The sequence below is a fragment of the Siniperca chuatsi genome, linkage group LG13 (assembly GCF_020085105.1).
Source record: "Siniperca chuatsi isolate FFG_IHB_CAS linkage group LG13, ASM2008510v1, whole genome shotgun sequence".
In the NCBI taxonomy this organism is placed as follows: domain Eukaryota; kingdom Metazoa; phylum Chordata; class Actinopteri; order Centrarchiformes; family Sinipercidae; genus Siniperca; species Siniperca chuatsi.
The window spans coordinates 20,963,505-20,987,043 of NC_058054.1; the positions used below are offsets into that span (position 1 = coordinate 20,963,505).

General features: G+C 40.6%; 1 protein-coding gene across 5 annotated transcripts in view; it reads left to right on the forward strand.

The window, feature by feature from the left end:
* The window catches only part of LOC122887556 (cAMP-specific 3',5'-cyclic phosphodiesterase 4B-like), a 51,136-nt gene that overhangs the window by 17,843 nt on the left and 9,754 nt on the right, over positions 1-23,539 (forward strand). For 3 of the 5 annotated variants that reach the window (XM_044220875.1, XM_044220876.1, XM_044220878.1), the window contains 6 exons: positions 2,354-2,601; positions 8,618-8,812; positions 8,930-8,966; positions 9,838-9,908; positions 10,683-10,732; positions 19,420-19,532. In XM_044220875.1, the coding sequence (XP_044076810.1) occupies positions 2,354-2,601; positions 8,618-8,812; positions 8,930-8,966; positions 9,838-9,908; positions 10,683-10,732; positions 19,420-19,532 (714 nt within the window). Of the gene's footprint in view, positions 1-2,353; positions 2,602-6,288; positions 6,487-8,617; positions 8,813-8,929; positions 8,967-9,837; positions 9,909-10,682; positions 10,733-19,113; positions 19,297-19,419; positions 19,533-23,539 lie in introns of those variants that run through there. The other 2 variants (XM_044220879.1, XM_044220880.1) reach the window with 2 other exon arrangements.

Consider the following 23,539-nt stretch of genomic DNA (forward strand, 5'->3'; position numbering starts at 1 on the left):
TGCAACGATTAGTCGATTAATACATCTGCAACGATTTTGATAATTTAAAAATCACAGGTTTGGCTTGTCAAATGTAAGGATTTGCTGTTTTTTAAGTCTTCTATGATAGTAAATTAGTCATTTGAATACCTCTAGGTTTTGGACTGTTGGTCAGAAAATACAAGACATATGAAGATGTCACCTTCAAGTTTCAAGTTCTTTGTCATATGCACAACAATTACAGTGAAGCAGTTGTTGGCAATGAAATTCTTAGTTCTCAAGCACCCACCTTGGGCTTTAGGAAATACTATTTTCTGACATTCAGATTAATCGATAAATTGAGAAATTAATCAGTAGATTAATCTGTATTGATAATAATCATTGGCCTTAGTACCTACAGTACTAGAGCTCGACCCATAAATCAGCCAGGCCCAATATATCAGCCGATTTTAGCATATTGCAGATATTTCAGTATATGTAACAAGATAAGTAACAAGAAATTGTAGTACAGAAATGCCAAAACTAGGTCTGAGGTGATTTAGAAAGAGTGTCACCATTACAGTCGGGAGGCAGCCGCAAGGCGCTGCCCACTTCCTTTCCGCTCCCATGTTAACCAATTGGGCTGTTACGCCACGGTCAGCGGTCTGCAGCAATAGTTTTGGCATCTGGTCTATTTTTTCTGCATGCCGCGAGCAAATCTGGCAAGAGAACACACTGATAAACTATTATACGCAATATAAATTGATATTATATATGATATAAATGATCTGATTCTGATAAATAATATCCCATGCTTGCCAACCCTTTTGATTTCTCTGCCCCCGCATGATGAAATATCAAGATCTGCCCATCCACTATATTATATTTAGAAATAGTATCACTGCTATTTGTGATTGTGCATTTAAAATACGTACTTATTTCACACATTTGTCAGTTGTCTCTAAACAGAGAGCGAGAGACGAGCTGTGTGTGTGTGTGTGTGTGTGTGTGTGTGTGTGTGTGTGTGCCCCTCCCCGCAGATCATCACACAAGGCGATCCTTTTAACTTCATTGTTTCAGAAGAAGCGACACCCCGCAGAAACATAAAAAGCTGTAAAGGTTATAAATTCATGAGGTAATTATAAATATCAGCTCTTTATTGTGATTAGAAAACAGCAGAGGAGTCGAATTGCTTGTTGACAGATCTGATATATAAAATTTTTTTAACTTCCAAATATCGATCAGTATTGGTCGGCTATAGTACCTTCTACCAACCAGTAACTGCATTTAAGTAAATACTGTCAATTAGGAAAGAATTAGTAGCTGATTGTGTGCAGACTCGTCAAATTGTGGTGAGCTGTCAGCCCTGATGACAGTGAGGTCCGACTGTGGATTCGCGCTTTCTCCTTCTCAAACTATCTCACTGACTGTCAACCTCTTTCTTTTGCACTCATCTTCTCTGTCTAGTCTCCTGCGCCACATACACAAAATAGACAAATGTTTTCTTGTTTGCCAAAGCCACGTTCAAGGAATTCCTCGATCCTTTCATTTCCCCTGTCAGCATCGTCGGCATCATCGTGCCTCCCTATCGCCCTTGTTTATTTGAAGCCTGTCGGGACGTTTAATTTACACTTGCATGCGGTGAACATAAAGTGGAGGGTGATGCAGAATGAGCTCTGGCAGCCTGCCTCTATTTCCTCTGTTCCCTGGCTTGTTTAAGACCCGTCATTATAGTGAAGCACCCAGGGCTCCTTACCAGAACCTTCACACTCAACCAGACACATTAAACACACAATTTATATTCAGCACAGTTTGATAAAAATGTCAATTGGCAGCTCAGGTGTCGAGGGCCTGAAATAAGCTTTGATCAAACGGTTAATTTTTCTCTGTGTACTGAAAAGCATAAAAACATAAATGTAGCGAATATACTGTACGTCACTCAGGGATATGTGCAGGGCAGGCAGATTGTTTAGTTAGTGTTTAATAATTTGTACTTCTTTGAGTCACTATTGAACAGTCATGTTTATGTGCGCTCAATCTGTCTCTTGAAACACTTTTTTTTTTTTTTTACCAAAAGCCTTTCTATTATGTATTACTTAACTCTTGTTTTTCTTTTTATTAATTTCCTTTACATTGTTTTAACTTTTGCCTCTTGCTTGTTTTTTTCTTTTGGAAAACTATGATTTCCTTTATAAGCTACTGTACACAATGACATTTAATTCACATTTTATATTTCAAGAAGGCACTGACCTGATGTTAACATTTCACCCACATTTTCTTCATTTTTATTCACCACAAAGCCTATCCGTAGGGAATATTATGAGCCAATTTCATGGATATCTGTCTAAGCCAATGATCCATTGTCATTTTTGTCTTCTTTTTTTTTTACCCTCAGGAGAATAAGGAGCCTCCTGTGGGACAATTTTCCACAGGCAGCACCCTCGGGGTAGAGGTGTGCAGAGTCCACAGGCGGTTTTCTGGCAACCTGCAGTTGCCTCCGTTGTCATGGCGACAGGCGGAAAAGGAGAGGGATAGAGGCTGGTCACTAACGCCTGAAGAAGATCCAGTGACCCGGACCAGACCCACAAGTCTGCCCATCGCCTCTCTGCCCCGCATCGACATCACACAGGCCGACCCTGATAGGTAAGACTCCGAACAACAAAGAGACGATCATTGCGTTGATCACTCATTGTAAGGTATCACTGCTGTGGTTGTTTACTGTCTGAGGAGACAGTAATTTGTTAGTTTGTTAGTTTTTATTTTTATGTACATAGCTTTTTGTTCTTAGTTTTTGAGAACTATGATTAGCTTTTATTTTAGTTTTAGTTTTGTACTTTGTAGGAGCAGAATTTTCAGAACAAGTTGTGTGTTTTTACAACACACAAGTGGGAGGATGGTGTTTTCTCCCATCTACTTTTGACATTAGATTTGCAAATTAGCAGCAAAGTTAGTTGTTTCTTACAGTAATAACTGTAACCCTGTGCCCTGGAGAAGAACACATTTTCTAATCAGATGGTTCAAAATCATTTGGGCGTTATTTAATTTAATACACTGTTATTGTTGTGTCTACCTCTGAGGCAGAACACAGTAGGCTGCTGTTCCGTGGTAGCATTAATGCAGGCAAAATGTATAAAAGATAGCTTTTATAATGGATACCACTTTACGTTATTGAATGGCAATTTGCCACACACATCCTTTTTTCTTTGAACCTCTATGACTCACCCCACTAAACTACAGATGATTATTCTGAGATGTATTGTCCATTGACTCTCTCATCAGTTGCTTTCATCTCTATAACACTTATACTCTGCTCCACTGCTTTTTAAAAGCATGTGTTGCATTCATCTAGATTAAAGGTCAGGAGCTGGAAAACTTTTGCTCTGTTTATTGCATGTCACTGTGGACTCTCCACAACTTTCAGTGTTATTTTCCAGCTGTTATTGATTAGCCAATCAGCTTGTTGTTGTTTTGGATTTTTATTTGCATTATAAATATTGCAGGGGGATGTCCCAAAGATATCTACCAATCATATTAATCATAAAATCATATTCTTCTGAGTGTATGAGTGAATATTTGTTAGTTCAGTATTATGAATTGGATCTCAGAGAAGGAGAGATCTTGTCTTCATTGTGTCTTTTTGGTACCTGATTACAGTACAATAACTTATAAACCAGTGAGAAAAGAGTTTTCCGAATAGTGTTATTTCAACTGTTTCTTAGGAAGGCTGTAGCTTTTAAACGGCAGGAAAGTGCCATTACTCTTCTTGCATTGGACTTGGTTGTGAAGCAGATGCACTAATGGAAGCCAGTGGAGAGAACAGGGAGCTCAGGTTGGACCAGGCAGACTCAAACAGTGTTGTTGCTTTCAATCCTGGCGAGAAACTCTCCTCACACAGCTCACCGAGATGCTTTCGCAAGCAGGTGATAAACAAGCATCTCCGTCGATACAGGCGCTTCACTGTGGCGAATACCTGGTAAGAATTTGGTTGGTGTGTGTGTGTGCGAGAGGAAGACACGTAGAGAGAGAGCTGTTTCTTCGCTCTGTTTGTCTGTATTTGTCAACTCTGTTTATTTATTGTGTGCTACAGCAGGTGCGTGGTTATTTGGGATTTATTTATTAAGTCTCACAGACCCTTATTATTTAGCAGTAGTTTATTTCAAGTTGCCAAAAATGTTCCTGCTTCAGGATGAGTTAGAGTCCAGGAGAGTGATTTATCAAAGAGATTTCCCGGTATGTAAAAACACTGGAAACAGACACTGCCAATAACATATGAAGAGTGTGGCAATCACAATTGGCCGCAGTTTCCTGCATGTCTTAAGTTAAGTCCAGCCTAGTTTATTTACAGAGTCAAAAATCTTGTTTGTCTTAGAGGGCTTTACAATCTGTACAATATACGACATGCTCTAGCTTTAAACCCTGAACTCAAAAATAAAAGAGAAGAAAAGAAAAAATTGTGAGAAACCTCAGGAAAAGCATCATAGAAAGGATCTTTATCCAGGATGAACGGATATACAATAACTGCCGTAGGTACAGAGCACACAGAAGTAGCAGTAGTAGAATTACAATAGTTTGGAAGTTTGACAAATAAAGATGACTTTATTGAGTAAATCTGATCCAGATCCTGTTTTGCTTTCTAGGCACATGCCGTTACAGTGCTTCTTTTCTCAATGTGTTGAAATGTGCAAAAGATGATGACATTCTTCCATCATAAAATGTTTCTATTGTTGAAACGGTGAAAAGTACAAGCTGAGCAGAGCTGAGTGCCAAGTGTTTTTCCTCTGGGATGTGCTATGCTTCAGAGAAATGTCTTCCTTGACCCCTGCACGAATAAATGCTCATCATCAGTGTTCATGATTGTTTAGATGAGTAGCAGTTGATGCTTTATTCTCTGGATCCAGAGTATGCAGCTGGAGTCACTGTTTTTAAACAGCAGTTGTCTTGGTTAAGGAAGCCAGCCTGTTTTGTTTTTCCTCTGTTTCCACTCAGATGATAATAGGAGACTCTGGTTCTTTTCAGTCTTCCAAGTCACACAACCGGGTTTGCTTTCAGCTTATTCACTTACCTCAAGTGCTAAATTAACTCTACTGATATGGATGTACAATATATAAACAATGACATAGTGTTAAATTAACACTGAATTTTTCTAATAATACACTATCCTCTGCCAGAACTACAACATTAACGTTGTATGAGGTTATATTAGGTCATTTTGTTCTGTCTGTTCCATCTTAAACGCTTACGGACAGGCTTTTCTACCCTCAAACAGGATGATTATTGCATCTCTTCACATTTTTTGGCGATTATGTTGGACTGTAATATCGCTTCACAACATTTGGGGAACCTTGTCCCACACACCTCTACCCTACTAACAGTCCCTCCTCTGACCGTCTCACCCCTTCTCTGAAAAAATCTCTTTTTACAGCAGGAGTGAACCGTAGTCTCACTGTATTTTCCTGTGCTCCTGATAATGCTATTTTAATTCTTAATGGAGGAAAATAGGAGGCTGAAGTGCACCACTACCCCATGTTCTAAACAGGACTAAAAGCATTCATGTTTTCTTCCAGGTGAGTTTTAATTTCTCCATGAACTCTAAACACAAGGTACATAGATTGTGTGTTAGCAAGTTATGTAACATTTCACCTGTTTTCACAGATGAAAAAAATAAAAAGTAACTTAAAAATTATCCTTGCCAAACTTGGCCTGGCAAAAGTTTTTTTTCTCCCACCTGTTTCACAGATGAAAGAAAACTGTAAGGAACTTAGAAATGTTATCTTGGCAAAACCTTTTTTTCACCTGTTCTTAAGACATAGACACAGGAGAGAAAACAATTTAGATCACCAGAATTTTTTTTCCCTCACTTGCTTCTCAGGGCTTCTGTAGACTTGCAAAGGTGAAAAGGTCAATTTGTTGTCTGGAATTGGCAATTACTGCGGTGATTGTGATTTTAAGTAGATGTGACCTGAAAGCCACATGGAAGATTTTTTTCCCTGGTAAATATCTACATTACACCATATGCACATTAGTGAGAGTTTAGAGTTTTAAGTTGGTAAATAAATGAAAATCTGGATTTTCCACTTTAATACCTCCCATTTGACTCTAAACTCTAGTGCATATGCTTTTATAGGACAGCATAGGTGGCCAAGTGAAGGGCGGGGCAGGATGATGAACGCACTGACTAATCTGCAGTGGTTTAATGTAGAGGGGGGGAAAGGACAGGCAGTCAGATAAACAGAGCCACTGTGAGTCCATTCCCTGTGTTCCAGCCCAGATCTGCTGTTAAGAGTCTGCCAAGCCTACGTTATTCCAGCACGTGGCCTGATACTGCTCAGAAAGGGGGTCTGTGAGTGTGTGTGTGCATGTGTATGGGTGTATGAGTGAGCAGCCACAGTATCAGTGCTTTTTGTTGCCTGATGAGAAGGGAGGTGGTGGAAGGGAGAGAAGAATGCCACGGAGGTCCCCTAGGTGCAAAGTTGGGCACTTTGACTTCAGCGAGGAAGTGGTCAGTAGAGCACACCTCTCGGCTCCCAGGTGATTCTTTAGCATTCGTCTTTGAAATATTTCTTTCTTTTTGTTTTTTTAAAAAATGTGTTATGTTTGTTGAGCTAAATTGTCCATCTAGTCTCTGAGTATTTTGAGCCTCTGTCTTTCTTTTTTCTCTACATGGGTTGAGATGTTTTAGAATGATTGCATCATTGGTAGACTGCAACGTGAAATTTGAACTCTGCAGTACATTGCTAAAAGAAATTGTTTCCAAAAAGGAAAAAAAAAAGTGAGTTTTATTAAGATTCATTGTACCAGACCGCTGCTGCGAGCTTTACAGTATGTCAAGATCTAAAGAAATAATGCGTCATTAACATACTGTGGTTTCCTGCCTGTGTCAGATTAAGAGATTAGATTGCTGTAGGTAAAGCATGTTGTTAATGTTGTGAAGTTGGGATTTGGATGACGCAAAGCGCAGCACAGATGACGTTTATCGTTCTGCGTGTGTGTAATCAGAGTCTGCACATTTCACATTAATCTGAGCTTCTCTGGCAGAGGTGTGGGACTGAGAGTGTCCCAGTGGGATATGGGCCTGGTTAATCCCACATGTTGCAGAAATTACAGAGGCTGGGGGGTAAATGTAGTGCAAATAGTGAAGTGACCTTTGGGACAGTCAGTCCATTATAAGATAGATTTGAGCTGGTTGAGTACTGAGTGTGTTTGTGAAAGTTATAAAATGTGTGATTGTTTTCTTGCTGACACTTTTCTACTGAAATTGGACTAAAAAATAAAAAATGTTAATGTGGTTTAGGGTGTCTTATATGTCAGTAACACAGACTCGACCTGTGTGTACATATTATCCAAGCTAAACGCAGGACTTAGTGAGAGTTATTGTTTTTTTAATTCATGATTTGTGGCATCTGTTGTTCCTGCGGGGCATTGATACTTTGACCTTTCACTCTAAACTCCGGTCCATCTGACCTGATCATCTGGTTACACAATAGCTTGTCCTCTCCTCCTGCACCCACTCCATGGTGACAAATAGATTATATCCATCTGTGCATTCGTGGTGATTTCACTGTGGCTGCAGCAAACATGCTGGGTAGATGGACTGTAGATTGTTTGCACTATGTTTACACAAAGCATGTCAATTTGTATCAAATCGGCTGCTTGTTGGTTTGCTTTTGCTCTGAACATTTCTTAATTTCTTGATAACTTCACTATCTTCTTCCACTATCTGTTGTTTTTGTTTTCTATAATTGCATATTTTTGTATTGGACTGTATATGTATTTGTTCTATGAAAGGCCAGGGGCAAGCATTGGAAATTAGCCTAGGCTTAAGATTATGTGATTATGTGTTACATTAGACTGTACATGTTTTCAGTTTTATTCTTATTGGATTTATTTGTCAAGGAGCGTGTACAAAAACATTCATCTCAAGCAATGAGAGGAGATGCTTGTTCCAGACTGAACTACTGTACTTACCATCTGCACTCTGTGAGCAGGTATATACAGACACGACATACAATAGATCCTGTATTGAAGTTTCAAAGGCCGTTGGATATGGTTGAGTGTATCTGTCACTATAAAAATATACAAGGCTAAATAAACAAACACTAGAATATGCCCGCCATTACACCATAAGGAGCTCTCGTTGCTTATTTGGTGCCACTGATCCCCACTAGGGATGAATGAGTGGAGCTGTCATGGACAGTATTCCAGTGAGACACAGACCAGAGCAGCAGTTTACGATAAAACAACCCCTCCTCTCACTGACCAGGAAAGGATACTTATTTAATGAGCACAATAGTTCTGTTTTTTCATGGATGGATGGGTGAGTAATCATTTTAGGGTTTATGCAACCATCTCTTTCCTTGATGAGATTTGTGAACATTTTGTGCAAGCCAGTACTTAGTGACAGCATATTGAAAGTACTTGATGCACATGATGATGATGATGATTTGATAGTCAATGTAAATGATTTGACTGATGATTGATCAGACATAGTCATGATAATGGTAATGCTTTAAAATTGATGGATCTCAGAACTTTTTGAAATGTGCTGCTGTAGTGTAACAAGGAATGACCAAAAACCATTCACTGATTTCATTTGATATAATACATGCTCTCTCCTTTATTATTTAACTGATTACTGTTGTTCATCTCTCTCTTCTCTTAGCTTTGAAGTAGAAAATGGACCATCATTGTGCTGCAGTCCTTCAGACCTGCAGGCATCCCCGGGTTCAGGTCTGGTTCTACATCCCAACCTGGCGGGCCATGGCCAGCGCCGGGAGTCCTTTCTGTACCGCTCTGACAGCGACTACGAACTATCACCGAAGTCCTTGTCTCGAAACTCTTCCATTGTTGGAGAACTGTGAGTTGAAATAATCACTGAGAGAGACTGCCGTTGTATCAAATTCACTATGTTCAACTGTGTGCTTGTTTGTGTAACTGTCAGTCTTTGCTTAATAGTTTTCACATCCCATTTCAGGCATGGAGAGGACTTGATTGTGACTCCATTTGCTCAGGTAAGGGTCAATTTCCTACAAAGAACATCAAAGTCATCAAATGATGTTTCGCTAAGTAGGATTTTTTGACAAACACAATTTTCCCGACGGGGCTTTTAGATGTGAAGCACCTCATGGATCCAGAAAGTAACTCACTTATGATTAACCTCTCTGCCCCCTGGTGGCCTTTAGTAGGCATGACAAGGGCTTTTTGGCAATGGCAAGGTCATTTTAGACTCATCATCCCCAACTTATACTGTAGTTGAATTGGTCCTGTCTAGTTGTGCTTTCTAATGGTTTGGAATTAGCTCCATACAATCATAACATCATGTGATGATGTTTTGAAACTTGGAAAATAGTAGATGCTTGGTGCTGCGGTTGATAAGGTGCACTCTTTCAGATTGCAGCCTAATAAATGCACTAACTATAGTTTCCAACCTTGTTACAACATATTTAAGAGAAAATCCAGGTTTATGAATTAACCTAATGCACATCAGTCATACCCACAGGTTTAAGAATTGATTAGTGCTGATTTGGGTGGGAGTGGGAGCGACATGCACCATTCAGCATTGAGAGGCAGCTGCAGAAACTGCATTGAAATCACAGTTAACTGACTAATTGTTGTGTCTGAATGATTTAAAATCAGTTAATCAGTCTTCATAATCAGCTGCACAATACTATGAATATTATGTGAGTGAAACTGTCACATTATCACTGTGTATATTCTCTCAAACCTTCTGCGAGTATCAAATTTTAATAAAAAAAAATTTAAAAAATAAAATAAATATTTCTATATACCTTTTTTACTTTTTTGTCATGTCTTGTTCAACCCCACCTCTGCCACTAGTGGCTTCTTCTTCTGCTCACCCGTTTTCATATTTTGTTTTTTAAGGTTCTGGCAAGCCTTCGGACCGTCAGGAACAATTTCACCACCTTGACAAATGTACAATGTGCAGCCAATAAGTAAGTCATCTCATAAAATTATAGTATCTGCTTGTGTTATGTGAGTGACTGCATCCTGCAGAATGTCTTCAGATATGCAATTAAGATTTCTATACTTCTATACTATACTATACTCTCTCTCTTTTTTTCATTTGTGTGCTGATAGAAATCACGCCATGATTTTTTTGTAGGACATTTGTGTGTGGATTTTAGCTTTCAGGAATATGTTTAGATACTACAATACAAGATGCCAACATCCCTCACTTGGGGGCGCCAATGCACCAAAAACATTTCTAATGCTATGGTCTCATGAAGGAACCACTCGCATTAAACCAAGTATAGAGAGTCTTGTGCTTTTAATGCTAAAGCTGGTTTGCAGCAGCAGCAGCACTGAAATCCAAAACTGGACACAGTGGCATTTTATTTTATTTTTTGGTGTAAGAGGGGGTTGCCTCATCTCATGTCAGTGCATGAAAGCGCCCTCTGATCACTGAACTGGGTCAGATGCTGCAGTTGCATCAGGTTTGCCAGAGGTGAACACAGATTTAACACGACCTCAGAGAGAGGGGTCACTGTGAGCCAAAACTGAGTTAGACGTGACAGTGTCACATGGTAGAAAATTTGACACGTGAGCAGTTCAGAAAATTGAGGGAGCACATGTTTTGTGTTTGTGCTGTGGCAACAATGACTGCTGCTAAAACCAAATCACACTATGAACAAAATAATGCAGCCATTTGTTACACATCAGGGCTCCTGATTTTAATACTTCCTGACTTGTTTCTCTCTGGTTTGCAGGAGGTCTCCCGCTGTGAATCAGCCTTCTGTCACCAAAGTCTGCCTGTCAGGTGAGTACTATATCATAAGCCTTCCAGTGTATGAAAAGGGGAGTTTACTCACACCCTCATCAGATTCTGGGAACTGTGGAAAACTGTAACATGCATGCAATTCTACACTGTTTTTATTGTGGTAGTTGTGGTAGCGGTAGTAATATCAAGTTTGGCTGTTGGTGGAGAACAATGCTCTGCTAAAGATTTGAAAGCCACAAAAGAATGAAAGAAATAAAAATAAATACGCCCAGTATTCTCCAACTGTGTTAATCCCATACATGTAGTTTCATGCATAAAAGCCAGAGATGGAAATTTTACTTGCGTGTGACTAGAATTTGCTCACTGCTCAACAACATTTCTAAGTTGAAGGAAGTTTAATAAACAATGAATGGCAGTGGCAAACAGCGAGTTACAACAGTCTCATACCTGTGCAGTGAATAGAATAGATTGTGCCTGTGCAAACACAGCACACATTCACAGTAAACATTTCATATTTGGTCTTCTGCATGCAAATGCTTGATTAGTGTTGATAGGCTTTGGGTTGAACTGGAATTCCTTATGAAAATTTCCATGTCAACAAGTAATAGATGTTTACACTGCCAGCACAAATTGCGTTATCTTTGAGCGTTTTCACACATGCAAATGGAAACTTTAATCTTTGGATTTATTGATACAGGAAACTATGACTTGATAGCAATATAACAATTCCCACGCACTGATGTTGAGACCAGACAAAAGGAATGAAAGAGGTTGAGAACCACAGAAAGAAATTTAATGGTTCAGATTCAGATCAGGTAGATGTGAAGAAAGGGGAAGGACGGGTGAAAGAAGGGGAGGAGGGAGGTGGAGATATCAGTTCCTGCTGCACTGGTTCTTCAAGCCCGATTGACGTCAGCACGGTCTGCACACGGGTGCTCTCCACTTCCTATCAGCACAGATGGGCTGCTAGAAGAGTCCCGCAGCAGGAAAAAATACAAAACAACTGCAAGTCTCTTATTGTCCTTCCTCCTCCACACTTCTCACAAACCTTGACCTTCTCAAAGTAATCGCTGACAAGTGAAACCATCCCGTTATTGGCTTCCATCATGATGCATGGAGAAGAAAGAATGAGAAAAACAAATATGATTAACTCTGGATGAATTTGTTTAAAATCTCTGAGACACAGTACACTTATGTTTCTAATACAGCATCTTACTCTAGTCCCACCATAGAATATCACCGTCATCAATGTTTCCTCAGCATACAAAGAACATATAGTACACCTGCCATTAAATAATAGTAATTGTTCAAATTGTTCTGGAAGAGTCTACAACAATTAACAATATCACAAGGAAAGATGCCCTCATATCCTCCCTTGTGCTGCTTTCTGTCTCGTTTTGGTCAACTCTTTGACCGGAAAAGGAGAACAGATTTTTCCTGTTTTGCATCAGTTTTTTCAGTGAGGCAATATCCCCAGTTTTGGAAAAGACACAGTACTTGCGTCTTTCTGGACATGAGCTCAGCGTGGATGGCTGATGAGGAGTTCTATGAAACTTTGGATAGCTCTGTTAAGGGATTTGAGAGGGACACAGTGAAATAGAGTTAAGCACATTAGAACTCAAGAGAGAGTATTAATTCCTGTTGGAGGTTAGACACAGAGATAGAGTGGGTTCAAGAAAGAGTGTAAGACTGGCCAGATTGTTGCAGGGTGTGAGATAGGAAAGAACAAAAACACAACAAAGGTCAGAGAGAGACGTCATAGTTTTTGAGCCTTTTAATCAGATGTGTTATGGGAGAAGCAGAAAAAAAGGGATGACATAAACAAAAAGAGCAGAATGTGACCGCGCTGTTTACACTTTTAACCATCTTACTCCAGTAACGTGAGGGGATTGTAATTTTCCTCATGTGAGTTTATAATTTACACTTCACAAACCATCTAGACCGCATCACATGCAGTCCTATGAGGCCGGCAGCCAACAAAGGGCTCACTCTTCCCTGACTGATTCAGATTATAGGCTTTGCTTTATATTGCGCCTGATAAATAGTACATTTGAGGAAAATTCTTGATCATGACGTCTTTGACCGTCACGGACTGGTGAATAATCTGTATCACTAGCTGAATATTGTCACAAATGGTTAGTCATTTTGCCAAGCAGGGGATGTGAAACCTCATCATGTTCTTAGAGCTAATGTTCTCTTTGATTGGCCTTGAGAAATTAATGTTTACACAATGCCATCAGAAATGAAGGCAGTGCTGCCCAAAGTGGGGCCTGTTGGCCCAAGTGGGCCACCATAGTTAACCTTAGATTTGACCCCCCATATGAGAAAAATAAACATGTGCCCCTCCTAACGTTTTTCTGTAGCCATTCCACAATTCTGCTTAATTTGTATTGTGTACTCCTAATATTACACCTACATATTTTTTATTGATTTGCCTCTCATAAAATCAAACTAGCAGACTTACACTTGTAATAGGAACATAAACTAATGTGTTTTTGTGTAAAGTGAATTATGATAAATGTCACAAAGTTTCACCACATATGGTTTGCATTTTTCATATACCTTGTATACTGAACTGGGCAAAGGAAGAAATATTTCAATATAGTAGTAGTTCAGCATTTTGGTAAATACGCTTCCCACTTCGCTGTCTTCCCAAGACTTAAATGGGAAGATCAATACCACTTTCATATTTGTCAGTTAAATATAAGGTTACATCAAGCAGCCAGTTAGCTTAGCATACTAAGCTAAAGACGGGAAACAAGGGAAACAACTAGCCTGGCTCTGTTCACAGATAAGAAAATCTGTGAGTAAGTGTAGTTCCCAAAATGTTGAACTTTTGAGTGCTTATAACTATAATTATAGTGCTATAAGCAGATTATAACACATTATAAGTATTTATGAAATGCATTATAGGCATAGGCGTCATAGAAAGTGTTACATAGGAAGTTGTACAGTAGATCCCCATGAGATTCATAGGATGTAATTAGGTGAATTATATTTTATTCAGTAAATCCTACAGACTTAAGTTGTTTTCACTCATATTGTATTAGAATAAATTAAGGTAGCTGGGACAAATCATTTTGCATCTTATCTTATCACACAGTATCCGTCAGTATAATATTGCATTGTATTGTAGTATGTCTCCATTGCAATGCCCTTTCATCAAGTTTCGTTGTAGGCCTTCCAAGGAAAAAAAGGTTTGAGCACCATTATGTAAGACGTCCCTAACGTAGCCTTTGGTGCCAGGGGTTAAATCATCATATGTATGCTATGATGCAAGTTTAAAGCATTTCTGTCTTTTTCCTTATACAGTATTTGATGTCACCCTTGTTGACAGTCAGTAAGCCTTTTCCCAAGAATTGAATGAAGACTTTAATATAGACTGTGCAAAATGAATTCAGTACTGCAGACAAACATAGAGTTCACATTCTCTGCCTTGAAATTAAACAGACATGTGACTTTGTGCGTAAACTGCCCAGTGCATGTGGCCCCACACAATAAGCATTAGTCATTTTATCTTTTGTCTCTTATTGTAAACGTGTCCTGAAAGAGAAGTAATGAATGACTAATCTGAAACAGGTTATTGTGACAGATTAAAGTCGTAGAATAGTTGGTGTTAATCAGCAGTAATCTGCACTTTGATTCCAAATAACAAGGAGTTATCACTTTCAAATCAGGGCAGGAGTGTTGTAGTCTTAGTGTGTAGGTGTGTAAGTCTGTGTGTGTGTGTGTGTGTGTGTGTGTGTGCATGCATATACTGTAAGTGCACCATGAAATATAGAAGCCTGTCAAACCAGTAAACTGTGTCCGAATATTTATAATTCAATTAAGTATCTGTCAACTGGTAACATTGTGGTTATCATTCAGATCAAAGTGATTTGAACTCTGTGTTTGGATGATTTCTTGATTTGTTTAAGCCCATATCATTACCCGCTGTCTTTCACAATATGATGAAGTGTACTCCCTCACATTTGAAATAATGAATAAACAGATGGGTGGACGGACACACAGGCACACACAGACAGCTGACCACAAACTGACAGCCAGAACAAATTTGACCTGTCATTTTCAGTCGGGGCAGTCCACTCCGCTCCTGTCTGCAGTAGTTTCTCTGCTCCACAGCAGGAATCCATGTCAGGTTTTCCAGGCTCGTAGCCAGAGGAGAAGATCCGGAGGACTGGAAGTGTGCAGCCTGGCTAAGTATTTGAATTATGTCATTGACGTCAGCACAGTCATAAACCTTGCTGCGGCCCATCCCTCAAGCTGGCCCGTGCCAACACAGCTCCATGGTGCATTGTGAAGGAGCTGTCAAACAGGCCCTGATGAGGTGTGTGTGTGTGTGTGTGTGTGTGTGTGTGTGTGTGTTTGTATAATTGTTGAAGCCTTTTGTTTGTGTTGATAAGTCAGAAGATTATGCCGCAGTTGTAAACTATGAAGAGACATAATCAGTAGTGAGGGTTGTTTGTCAGAGAAGACAAAGGGTGATAGTGTGGTTTCAGGGTTGGACCTACTGTAAATGTCCACCATACCATAGGTTCCCCAGAGATTACTTCTTTTACACCACACCACTCTTTTAATGTGATAGCAAATTCTATCTCATACAGTAGTCACTTACTTTATTGAGATATCAAAATATCACACCTTGCATAATTTTTATTGTTCTGACAATAGATAAATGAGATTTGTCAGTGGCTGTGAGATATAATTGTGTAACCAATTAAAAAAAAAAAAAAAAATAATTAAACTTTGAAATTATACATAACATCATGTGGAAAAACAACATGTCAAAATGAGGAAGCAGATACATAAATTTTCTGGATTTGAAGCAATATACATGATGCAAATTACATAATCAAAGAGCAAAGTTTGTTTTACTCAAAGAGTGAGTCGTGAAATTTAATGTAGGCAAGTCACTGATCACGTTCAAGGTATTTACAGTTTTGGTGTATTTTCCCACCAGATGTGTACCCCTTTGTGTTGCTTTCTGATTGGACAAACATTTAGTAGAATTAAGGTGCTTCTCTCCCTTTCTTTCTCTTTCTCTGTTTCATCATGTCAAACTCTTTATTTCCCCCTGTCTTGACTGCTGAATAAATGGAAGTACATTTGGGGCAGTACAAACGTGACTCATTGCTCAGCCTCAGTGTTAGTCTGTCTCAGCTCCACATGTAGTGCAAAGTGAAAACCCAAACAGCACTGAGTACGTGCACATATCGGTGTCAAAGTATGCGTTTTCTCCTTCATAATGCGGTGAGCTCAAGGTGAGGAATGTGTGTTTGCGTACATGCAGATATCTCGGAACTGTTTACACTTTAACTGGTGCCGATGACTCAAGTGTTTCTCATTGACCCTCAGTTATAACTGGCCCCATTATTTCCTGACAAGTCAAATAGGTATGAATAAGCAAGACCTAAGCCATATTAGTCACTTTGTTAAAGTCAGCCTCACCATGAAAACTCAAATACTACATGAAAACCTCAACTGTACTGTACGTCACACATGTAGAGTTGCTTACACAGAAACTGCCCCTGTGGAAAGTAACTAAGTACAGTTATTGAAGTACTTTACTTACTGAGTGTACTTTCTTACATGTTATTGCACCAATAATAATAATAATAAAAACTAAAAAAAATTAGAATTTAACATTATTCTGTACAGTGAGTACTTTTACTTTTTTTGAATGCAGGACTTTTTATTGTAATGAAGTACTTTTTCATTTTGATATTACTACTTTTACTTAAGTAAAGGATCTGAATACTTCTTCCACCACTGGCTATAGCTTATCAGTAGGAGATATGATAGATGAGGCAGTAAACTTCTGCACACCAAACTTCAGCCAGACAGTGAGGGAAGCAGGTTTTTGGGGTGGGTGGGTTGAGAGCACAGAGAGGGGCAGTGTGAGGTGGATGTGATCGGAAGGTGCTCGGGCGGGAATGGAGGTGGGGGGGATGTTTGAGCTGCAGCCCTGGTCGTTGGTGCAGTTGATGGTTCTTACAGAGGCCGGTTTGTGGCCCTATAGGGGAGAGAGTTGGAGGGAAAAGGGGGAGAGAGGGGAGGCAGACGGGGTCTGTCTGCACACTGAGGTCTGTTGTCCTCTCGGCAGCCTCCAGCATATGGCCAAAGCATTAGGACTCACCAAAGAAAAAGAAAAAAATAGACTTCCACTGAAAAAATAGGCTGGAAAAGTACCTCGCACTCTGTCTGGTAGCAGGTTTTTCAGACTGGAAGTGCGTCACGCCACCTTTGACTGGTGACATTGTGGAATGTCTGTCAGCCCATTTAACACACAGTATTTATGATCAACCAGAGAGAGGTGTTGATGGTTTCAGCAGTTCCCATCTACTCCTACTGTGTGCGTGTGTGCGCATTACTTTGGTTTAATTACAACTTCAACTCAGACTTGACTATAACATGAGTCATGTTAGGGAAGCGTGGCTCCAGGTCCAGCTGTTGTCATTTTTAGGAAACACAACAGATGAATATGTGAAGTTCTGCTTCAGTGATCTTGCTGTAGGCAAGTGGTTTGAAGCCAGACACCAAAACCAGTAAACTTTTGTTCTGTAGTCTACATCGGAGGGTTTTTACTGCCATCAGATTCTGGACTGTGTAAATGAATCAGCTGCCAGCTTCAAAATGACCTGAATCCGGTCATACAGGCGGTGTGGATGAGCCAAGCCTTTGATGTTTCCTGACTCCCCTGTTAAAATGTCTAATGTCTCTATATGCCCTCATCAGAGGGAAGGAGCAGGATGTGGTCGCACCTTCTTGGCAACGTCTCTTGCCCCTATGGCTCAAGACTGCTGCACGTTGGTGTATACCCAGTTTCAACAGCTCACCGCCTTGTGCATGCACTGCTTTGATTTCTGCTCTGTGTCACTGACTTTTACATGGTTTGGATGCCAGTGGTTCCTGTGAATAGTTTGAACCACAAAGCTTGGCATTCAGCTGTATATTGTAGCCAAGGGTACTTTGAATTCTCCAACCTGGAGCTGAAGTAAAGGAAAATTGGTCTGACCTGAGGAATGAGGCTAGCGCTAGCAGTCGTGCTCTTGTAATCTGAGGAGCCAGTGGCCTGATTTCTAAAGACCGCAGTCAAGCTTAAATGGTTGGAACTTGACTCTCTCCTTTTTTATTCACTCACTGTCATCATGTTGTTCTGATACCTTTCAATGGTAGGAGGTTTCCTCAACTGCACATATATCGTCTGAGATTTCATTGAAGTTCTTTGTTAAACACCGGTGGTTCAGAGTCTGTACGCCATCACTGTGCTTTGAAGTGCTTTGATCCACTATATTGACGTAAATTGGGGAGCAGCACGCTGGCTGTCCTGTTGTGCTAAGCATATGGAGTAAATTTCTTCCATGTGTGAAACCCTATGAAGTAGAGATCAGTCTTTTCCATAGAAAAAAGAAGGTGGGGCGATCCAGATGCGTTCACTCGTTCCAGGCAGAAATTTGTTGAATCAACATTCTCCCTGGTTTATCGGAGAATTATGCTTCTTAATTTGTTTCCTCATGTGTTATCATCTCAGTGCATTTCTCATAAACCACTTTTTTCCTTCTAAAACTTGTGCGCCTACCACATGTGAGTCATAGCTGCTAACGACAGAGCTATTTCATTGAATGACAGCTATGATTGTCCTCAGCAGTCACTCCGTCATTCAGTAATTCCGCTCCTTGTTTTGTGTGAGTTCAGGGCCAAAGAGGAAGTGCTTTAGTTTCTTTGGCCCACAGAGAGACCCTGGCCTGGCCTTCCCCCAATTCAGGGAGTCAAAGTTTGCCTCTCGTGTTGCTTGTGCAAACACAGAGTTTGGTGTTTGATATAATTTTTTTTCCTCCCTCAGAGAGGTTCAGAGAGGAGAGAGCCAGTTTGTGAAGCATGGTGGTGTGGTGTGAGCTGCTGCTGCAGTTCAGCAGAGTGCAGCCTTGAAGTGGTCTGCATGTTTCAGAAAGGAAGTCATCGGGAGTGGAGTGAGTTGGAGCGGTTGTCTTTGCAGCAGTGACAAAGTGCATTAAATAAATTCATGTAGGTTTTTCTCTCCTACTCCCCATCTCCCCCCCTTTCTCTTCTTCTTCTTCTTCCCTCCATAGTTTTAATATAATAGATATCATAGAGATGCATTTGTTTATTCCATTTGAGTGTTAAAAAAGTAAAGCCAGATGGGTCTCTTTAACCAAAAGCCCCTCTTCAGGCAGTGGGCTTGTGTACTGTACCTGTAAGTAGACATAATTTGTATGTGTTTAAATGGGAAGAGGGGTCACAGACACATCAACAGCAGGAGGCAGCAGACCGCCTAGTTTGCACGCGACTCGTTCAGTTGAGTGGTACTGCGAGGGGGGATAAGCGAACGAGAGAGAGCCTGAGAGGGGGCGGGGGAACCAGACAGAGTGGAAGGGGTCTGAAGAGCGCACGAGAGTGAGGGAAAGAGGGGGTACGGAGAGAAAGAGACTACAGAGAGAGAGTCGGCAAACAGTAACTCTAGCCTCAGTGTGTCTGAGAGTACGACTTCCCTGAATTTTCTGAGGTGGTGGAGCGTAACAAGATGAAGGAGCTCTGTGTACACACCTCCCCTTCTTCCTCTGCGTCTCCCGGATGTTCTGCGGGTCAGTCCTCCGTAAGATCAAGCCACTCTGGGACCCTCGGACCTCCATGCATGGTATCGGGGGGCTCCACTATGGACATAGAGCCTCTTGGGCCTGATTACGTGTCCATGTGTCTGTTGGCAGATGAGTCCTACCAGAAGCTGGCTATGGAGACCATGGAGGAGCTGGACTGGTGTCTGGACCAGTTGGAGACCATCCAGACCTACCGCTCTGTCAGCGACATGGCCTCCAACAAGGTAGGACAGTTAGCCTGTATATTATCATATGTATATGTGCATTTGTGAAATTGCCTGGAAGTTTTTGCATCCACATGTCCAATAATGTGACTCTGAGAACAGACTTTAAAATGAAATTACATGAGACTTGTGTTTATGGAATTGCAGTTGTTGATGTTGATATTCATTTGAGCAGCTGGTTATGCACAATACATTTCTCTTCAAAACAAAACATTTGACATATTTGTCATATTTTAGACCATAAGCTTAAGGGAATCTTGTATGGAGAGATCTCAGGTAACATTGTTGTTGGCTTGGGCCACCAATACTAATGAAATATTTAATGAGTCCAAGAGGTCAGACGATTTTATACTCACATAGGAACCTTTTAATCTCCAAATTACACAATCATTATTATCACAGTATGGATTCTGTAATACGCTGTCAGAAGACTTGATATTGATACTGAACTTGCTGACCTGACTGACTTGTACACAGCTGTACAACTGGTCATTGTTGCAGTGTGGTTGTCAATTTGCACAATGTATGCAAAATGTAAATTGCTTTTTTGCCACATTGACGCACTTGCAAAGTAGCAGCTGTTCTGTGGTAGTGTATAAGCTGGCATCATCATTTTATGGATCTCTTGTAAAAAAAGAAGTATGAGCAGTGTTTGCTTTGCATACATGACTACTGCGTTCCTGTTAACTTTGTATATTGCATGAATGTTTGTATTCCATGGAAAGCATTGTTCTGCTTCAATTTCCTCACCTTAGTCAACCTACCTGAGAGACATGGCATGTTATACAACTGGGCTGAGCGGCAGATGTACATGCAGTATGATTTAAACTGCACACAGATGCATTTGTCATTCATTTTAGTGTAGTGTGTATGTTGGCTCTGTTGTAATGTTGAGCTCAGTGGGACATTGGTTCACTTTCTCAAGTTAACTGACAGACATCAGTTTGTCCAGGCTATAGTTTTAAGATTAACAGAGAGGATTAAGACTTGCTAGAGGAAAGTTCATAAAAGCTTTAAAGGTATACTCAACTGTTTTTCAACCTTATCTTCATATCTTATTCAAAAGGAGTCATGACAGGTACTTTGTGCTGAATCCTCTTTGCGCTCTGTGTTGCTGAGGCCACCAATTGAAAGCACTCCACTTATTTTCCTTTTATATTAATATTCTTCCACTAGCTAGAGTTGTGTCTGACCAAACATTTCATGTTTGCATGTAATAATACAATATATAGCAAATGAACAGTGGCTAAACTTGAACATACTCTCTCCCACTAGCTGGGATATTTGGCTGAACTGCATTAATTGCATTGCCATACATCCTGCATAGTAATGGAATGAAATGTAAATTACTTGAAGTTAGCCCATATTGAGTTTATTTGAAAGATGTTCTCTAAAAAGAATAAATTAAGTGGAGCATACCTCTAAAGTTACAATTTACACCATGAAAACCTCTAGTACAGTATTTTGTGTACTGTGTAGAACCTTTACAAACTTAAAAACTTTACCAAGTTATTTCATTTTTTTGGTGCATTAGCTAAATGCCGAAGTTAGCAGACTAACACACTCGCAATAACAATGTTACCATGCTCCTGTTTAGCAGTTTTAATGCTAACATTTGCTAATTAGCAAATAAGTACAGCTGAGACTGATGGGAATGTCATTAGCAGATATTTAGATATATACCAAAGTTTTGGACAAATTTTTATCTGATGATGGCACTATATGGAAGGTTAAGGGATCACCAAAGTTATTACATTCATTCTGAGGGGGACAGGAATGTCTGTACCAAACCTCATGGCAATCCATCTAATACTTGTAAAGAAATTTCACTTAAAAACAAAAATGTCAACCTCATGATGATGCTAGAGGAAAAGTCAGGGGATCACCAAAGTCATTGGAACATCCTCTGGCCACCATGAGTGTCTGTACAAAATATCCAGTCCAATAGACAAATAGACATTACCATCCCTAGAGAACCCCGCTGGCGTGGCTAAAAAGTCCAACATGTTGTTTTAAATTTTTTATTTTTTTTAAAGTCAGCTTACTGTTTTGGTTTAAACACATTGTGGTACTGCAAGACTACACAAAGCAGCTATTTAGAACTAATTACTTCCCTTTGCTTTGATGCACATAAACGTTCTTCTGTGTGTATTTCATCTGTGTAGAGCTCAACCAAATTACTATACAGTGCACAGTATTACTCAACCCCCACGCAGACAGTGGAGACTGTATGGCGGCGTCAGATTATAAACACCCAGGGTGGTGTTGTACATTTCCGTCTGTATTCTACACTGTGGTCTGAGGGAGGATTGGGATGGGGAGTGTTGTCAGACCGTGACGGGTGACCGTGACACCAGTTTCCTGTCTCTTTAGTTCCTATGCCCCCACTGCCCCCTCTCCTCTGCTCCCTGGTTACCAGACGACAATAGTGGCGCTTTGACCATGCAGCCAGGTTGAGTCTTTACAGACAACCACGTCACTGGGACTGTCAAGACAATGAGCACAAGGCCCTGCAGGCGCGCAGCAGCACAGCCGCTTGGTCAGGCAGGCCGGGCACATTGTTCGCCGAATCAGAGTCCTCCCAGTATGACACACTACCACCTCCTAAGCATTGTTAACCAATGCTGCTTTTGAAAGAGCGGAGGTCAGCAGTTTATGATGTTACAGTTTAGATTTGTCAGTGTGTTAAGATTGTTGTGCAATTGCACGGGGATGAAAAGAAATCATTTATTTGTCCAGTCACGTTTTTATTGCAAAATAAGTGTCAAATACGGTTTTATTATTGCACCATTAATGCAGCATCTGTAGGCTTTTGCTCGTTCCCAGCATTTATATGACGTGATGTTTGACAAAGAGCCTGTTTCTTTTCGGAACCAGAGAGGATGTAATTGAACCCACGATCAAACCCAGGGTGTCTCTGTTTTCAGTGTCCAAGGGCACAGGTGTATCCGGGGCTACAGGACCACACACCCTGCTGACCACCAGCCCGGTCGCTGTGACCTCAGAGCGGGGAGCTGCTTCCCTGCCCCTCACTATCATTAGCCTCGCCACACTTCCATGCTGATGCTGGTGACGGCCTTGGACAAACACTGCCATCTGAATCCAGTTAGAGGAGTGTAGCGCTTTGCGGGTTAGCGTGCGAGCAAGCCCCCGAGCAGAGCGCGAGCGAGTAGGAAACTTTAACTCACGTGTGGTCACTTCAACTTTGAAGCACCGCCGTCTTCAGAGGGGAAAAAATGACAAAATTATTGAAACAGATGTAGTGGTGGGTCTGTAGCTGTAGCAGGGGTAATGGACATTAAATTATAGTGTGATTCCGTTTGACTGAAAGGGCGGTGAGGGGATCAACTAAGCTGCAGTAGTGATTATGGTGCCTAATTGTAATTAAAAAGTTTTACCTCTGTAATCTGCTGTTATCATGGAAAATGAGCCAGAATGAGGAAGGTAAACATATAACCTGTTTTCACTGTAACCCTATTCTTACCTGGTTTTGATCAACACCTTCTAGGAAACGTGTCTTTCTAATGTTGCTAAACTGTGAATACCCGCTAGGCATAAGCCACTGTGTGTTGACACTGTAAACAGCCACGCATGGAACAGAGGCAGCATTGGATCACTCCGGGCTTTGTTAGATTGCACAGCCGAAGTAATGCAATATGAGGCTGTTCCTGTGCAATCCCATTTCTATCTCTGCTCCAGTCAAGGTCAAAGTGTGCTGTAAGAACTGAGCCAACTTTTAAAGGTTTGTCCCAGATTCATACATGTCATTTGAGATTTTCCTTCACGATACGTCAGCATTGCTGTCTGTTGAACTTGTTATCTGGGACTTTTCAGTGATGAGCTCAGGTATGTTGGTTGTTTGATGCCTGAGGCCATGTTAGGAAGGAAGCAGGATGTCTACCAGTAAATGACTTCAGTGAATTACTCTATCAAGTAAAAGGGAAGTAGGTGGGGACACATGCTCGGGCCTGTGTTGGAGGGAGGAGCCACCGATCTCTTGTTAGGCT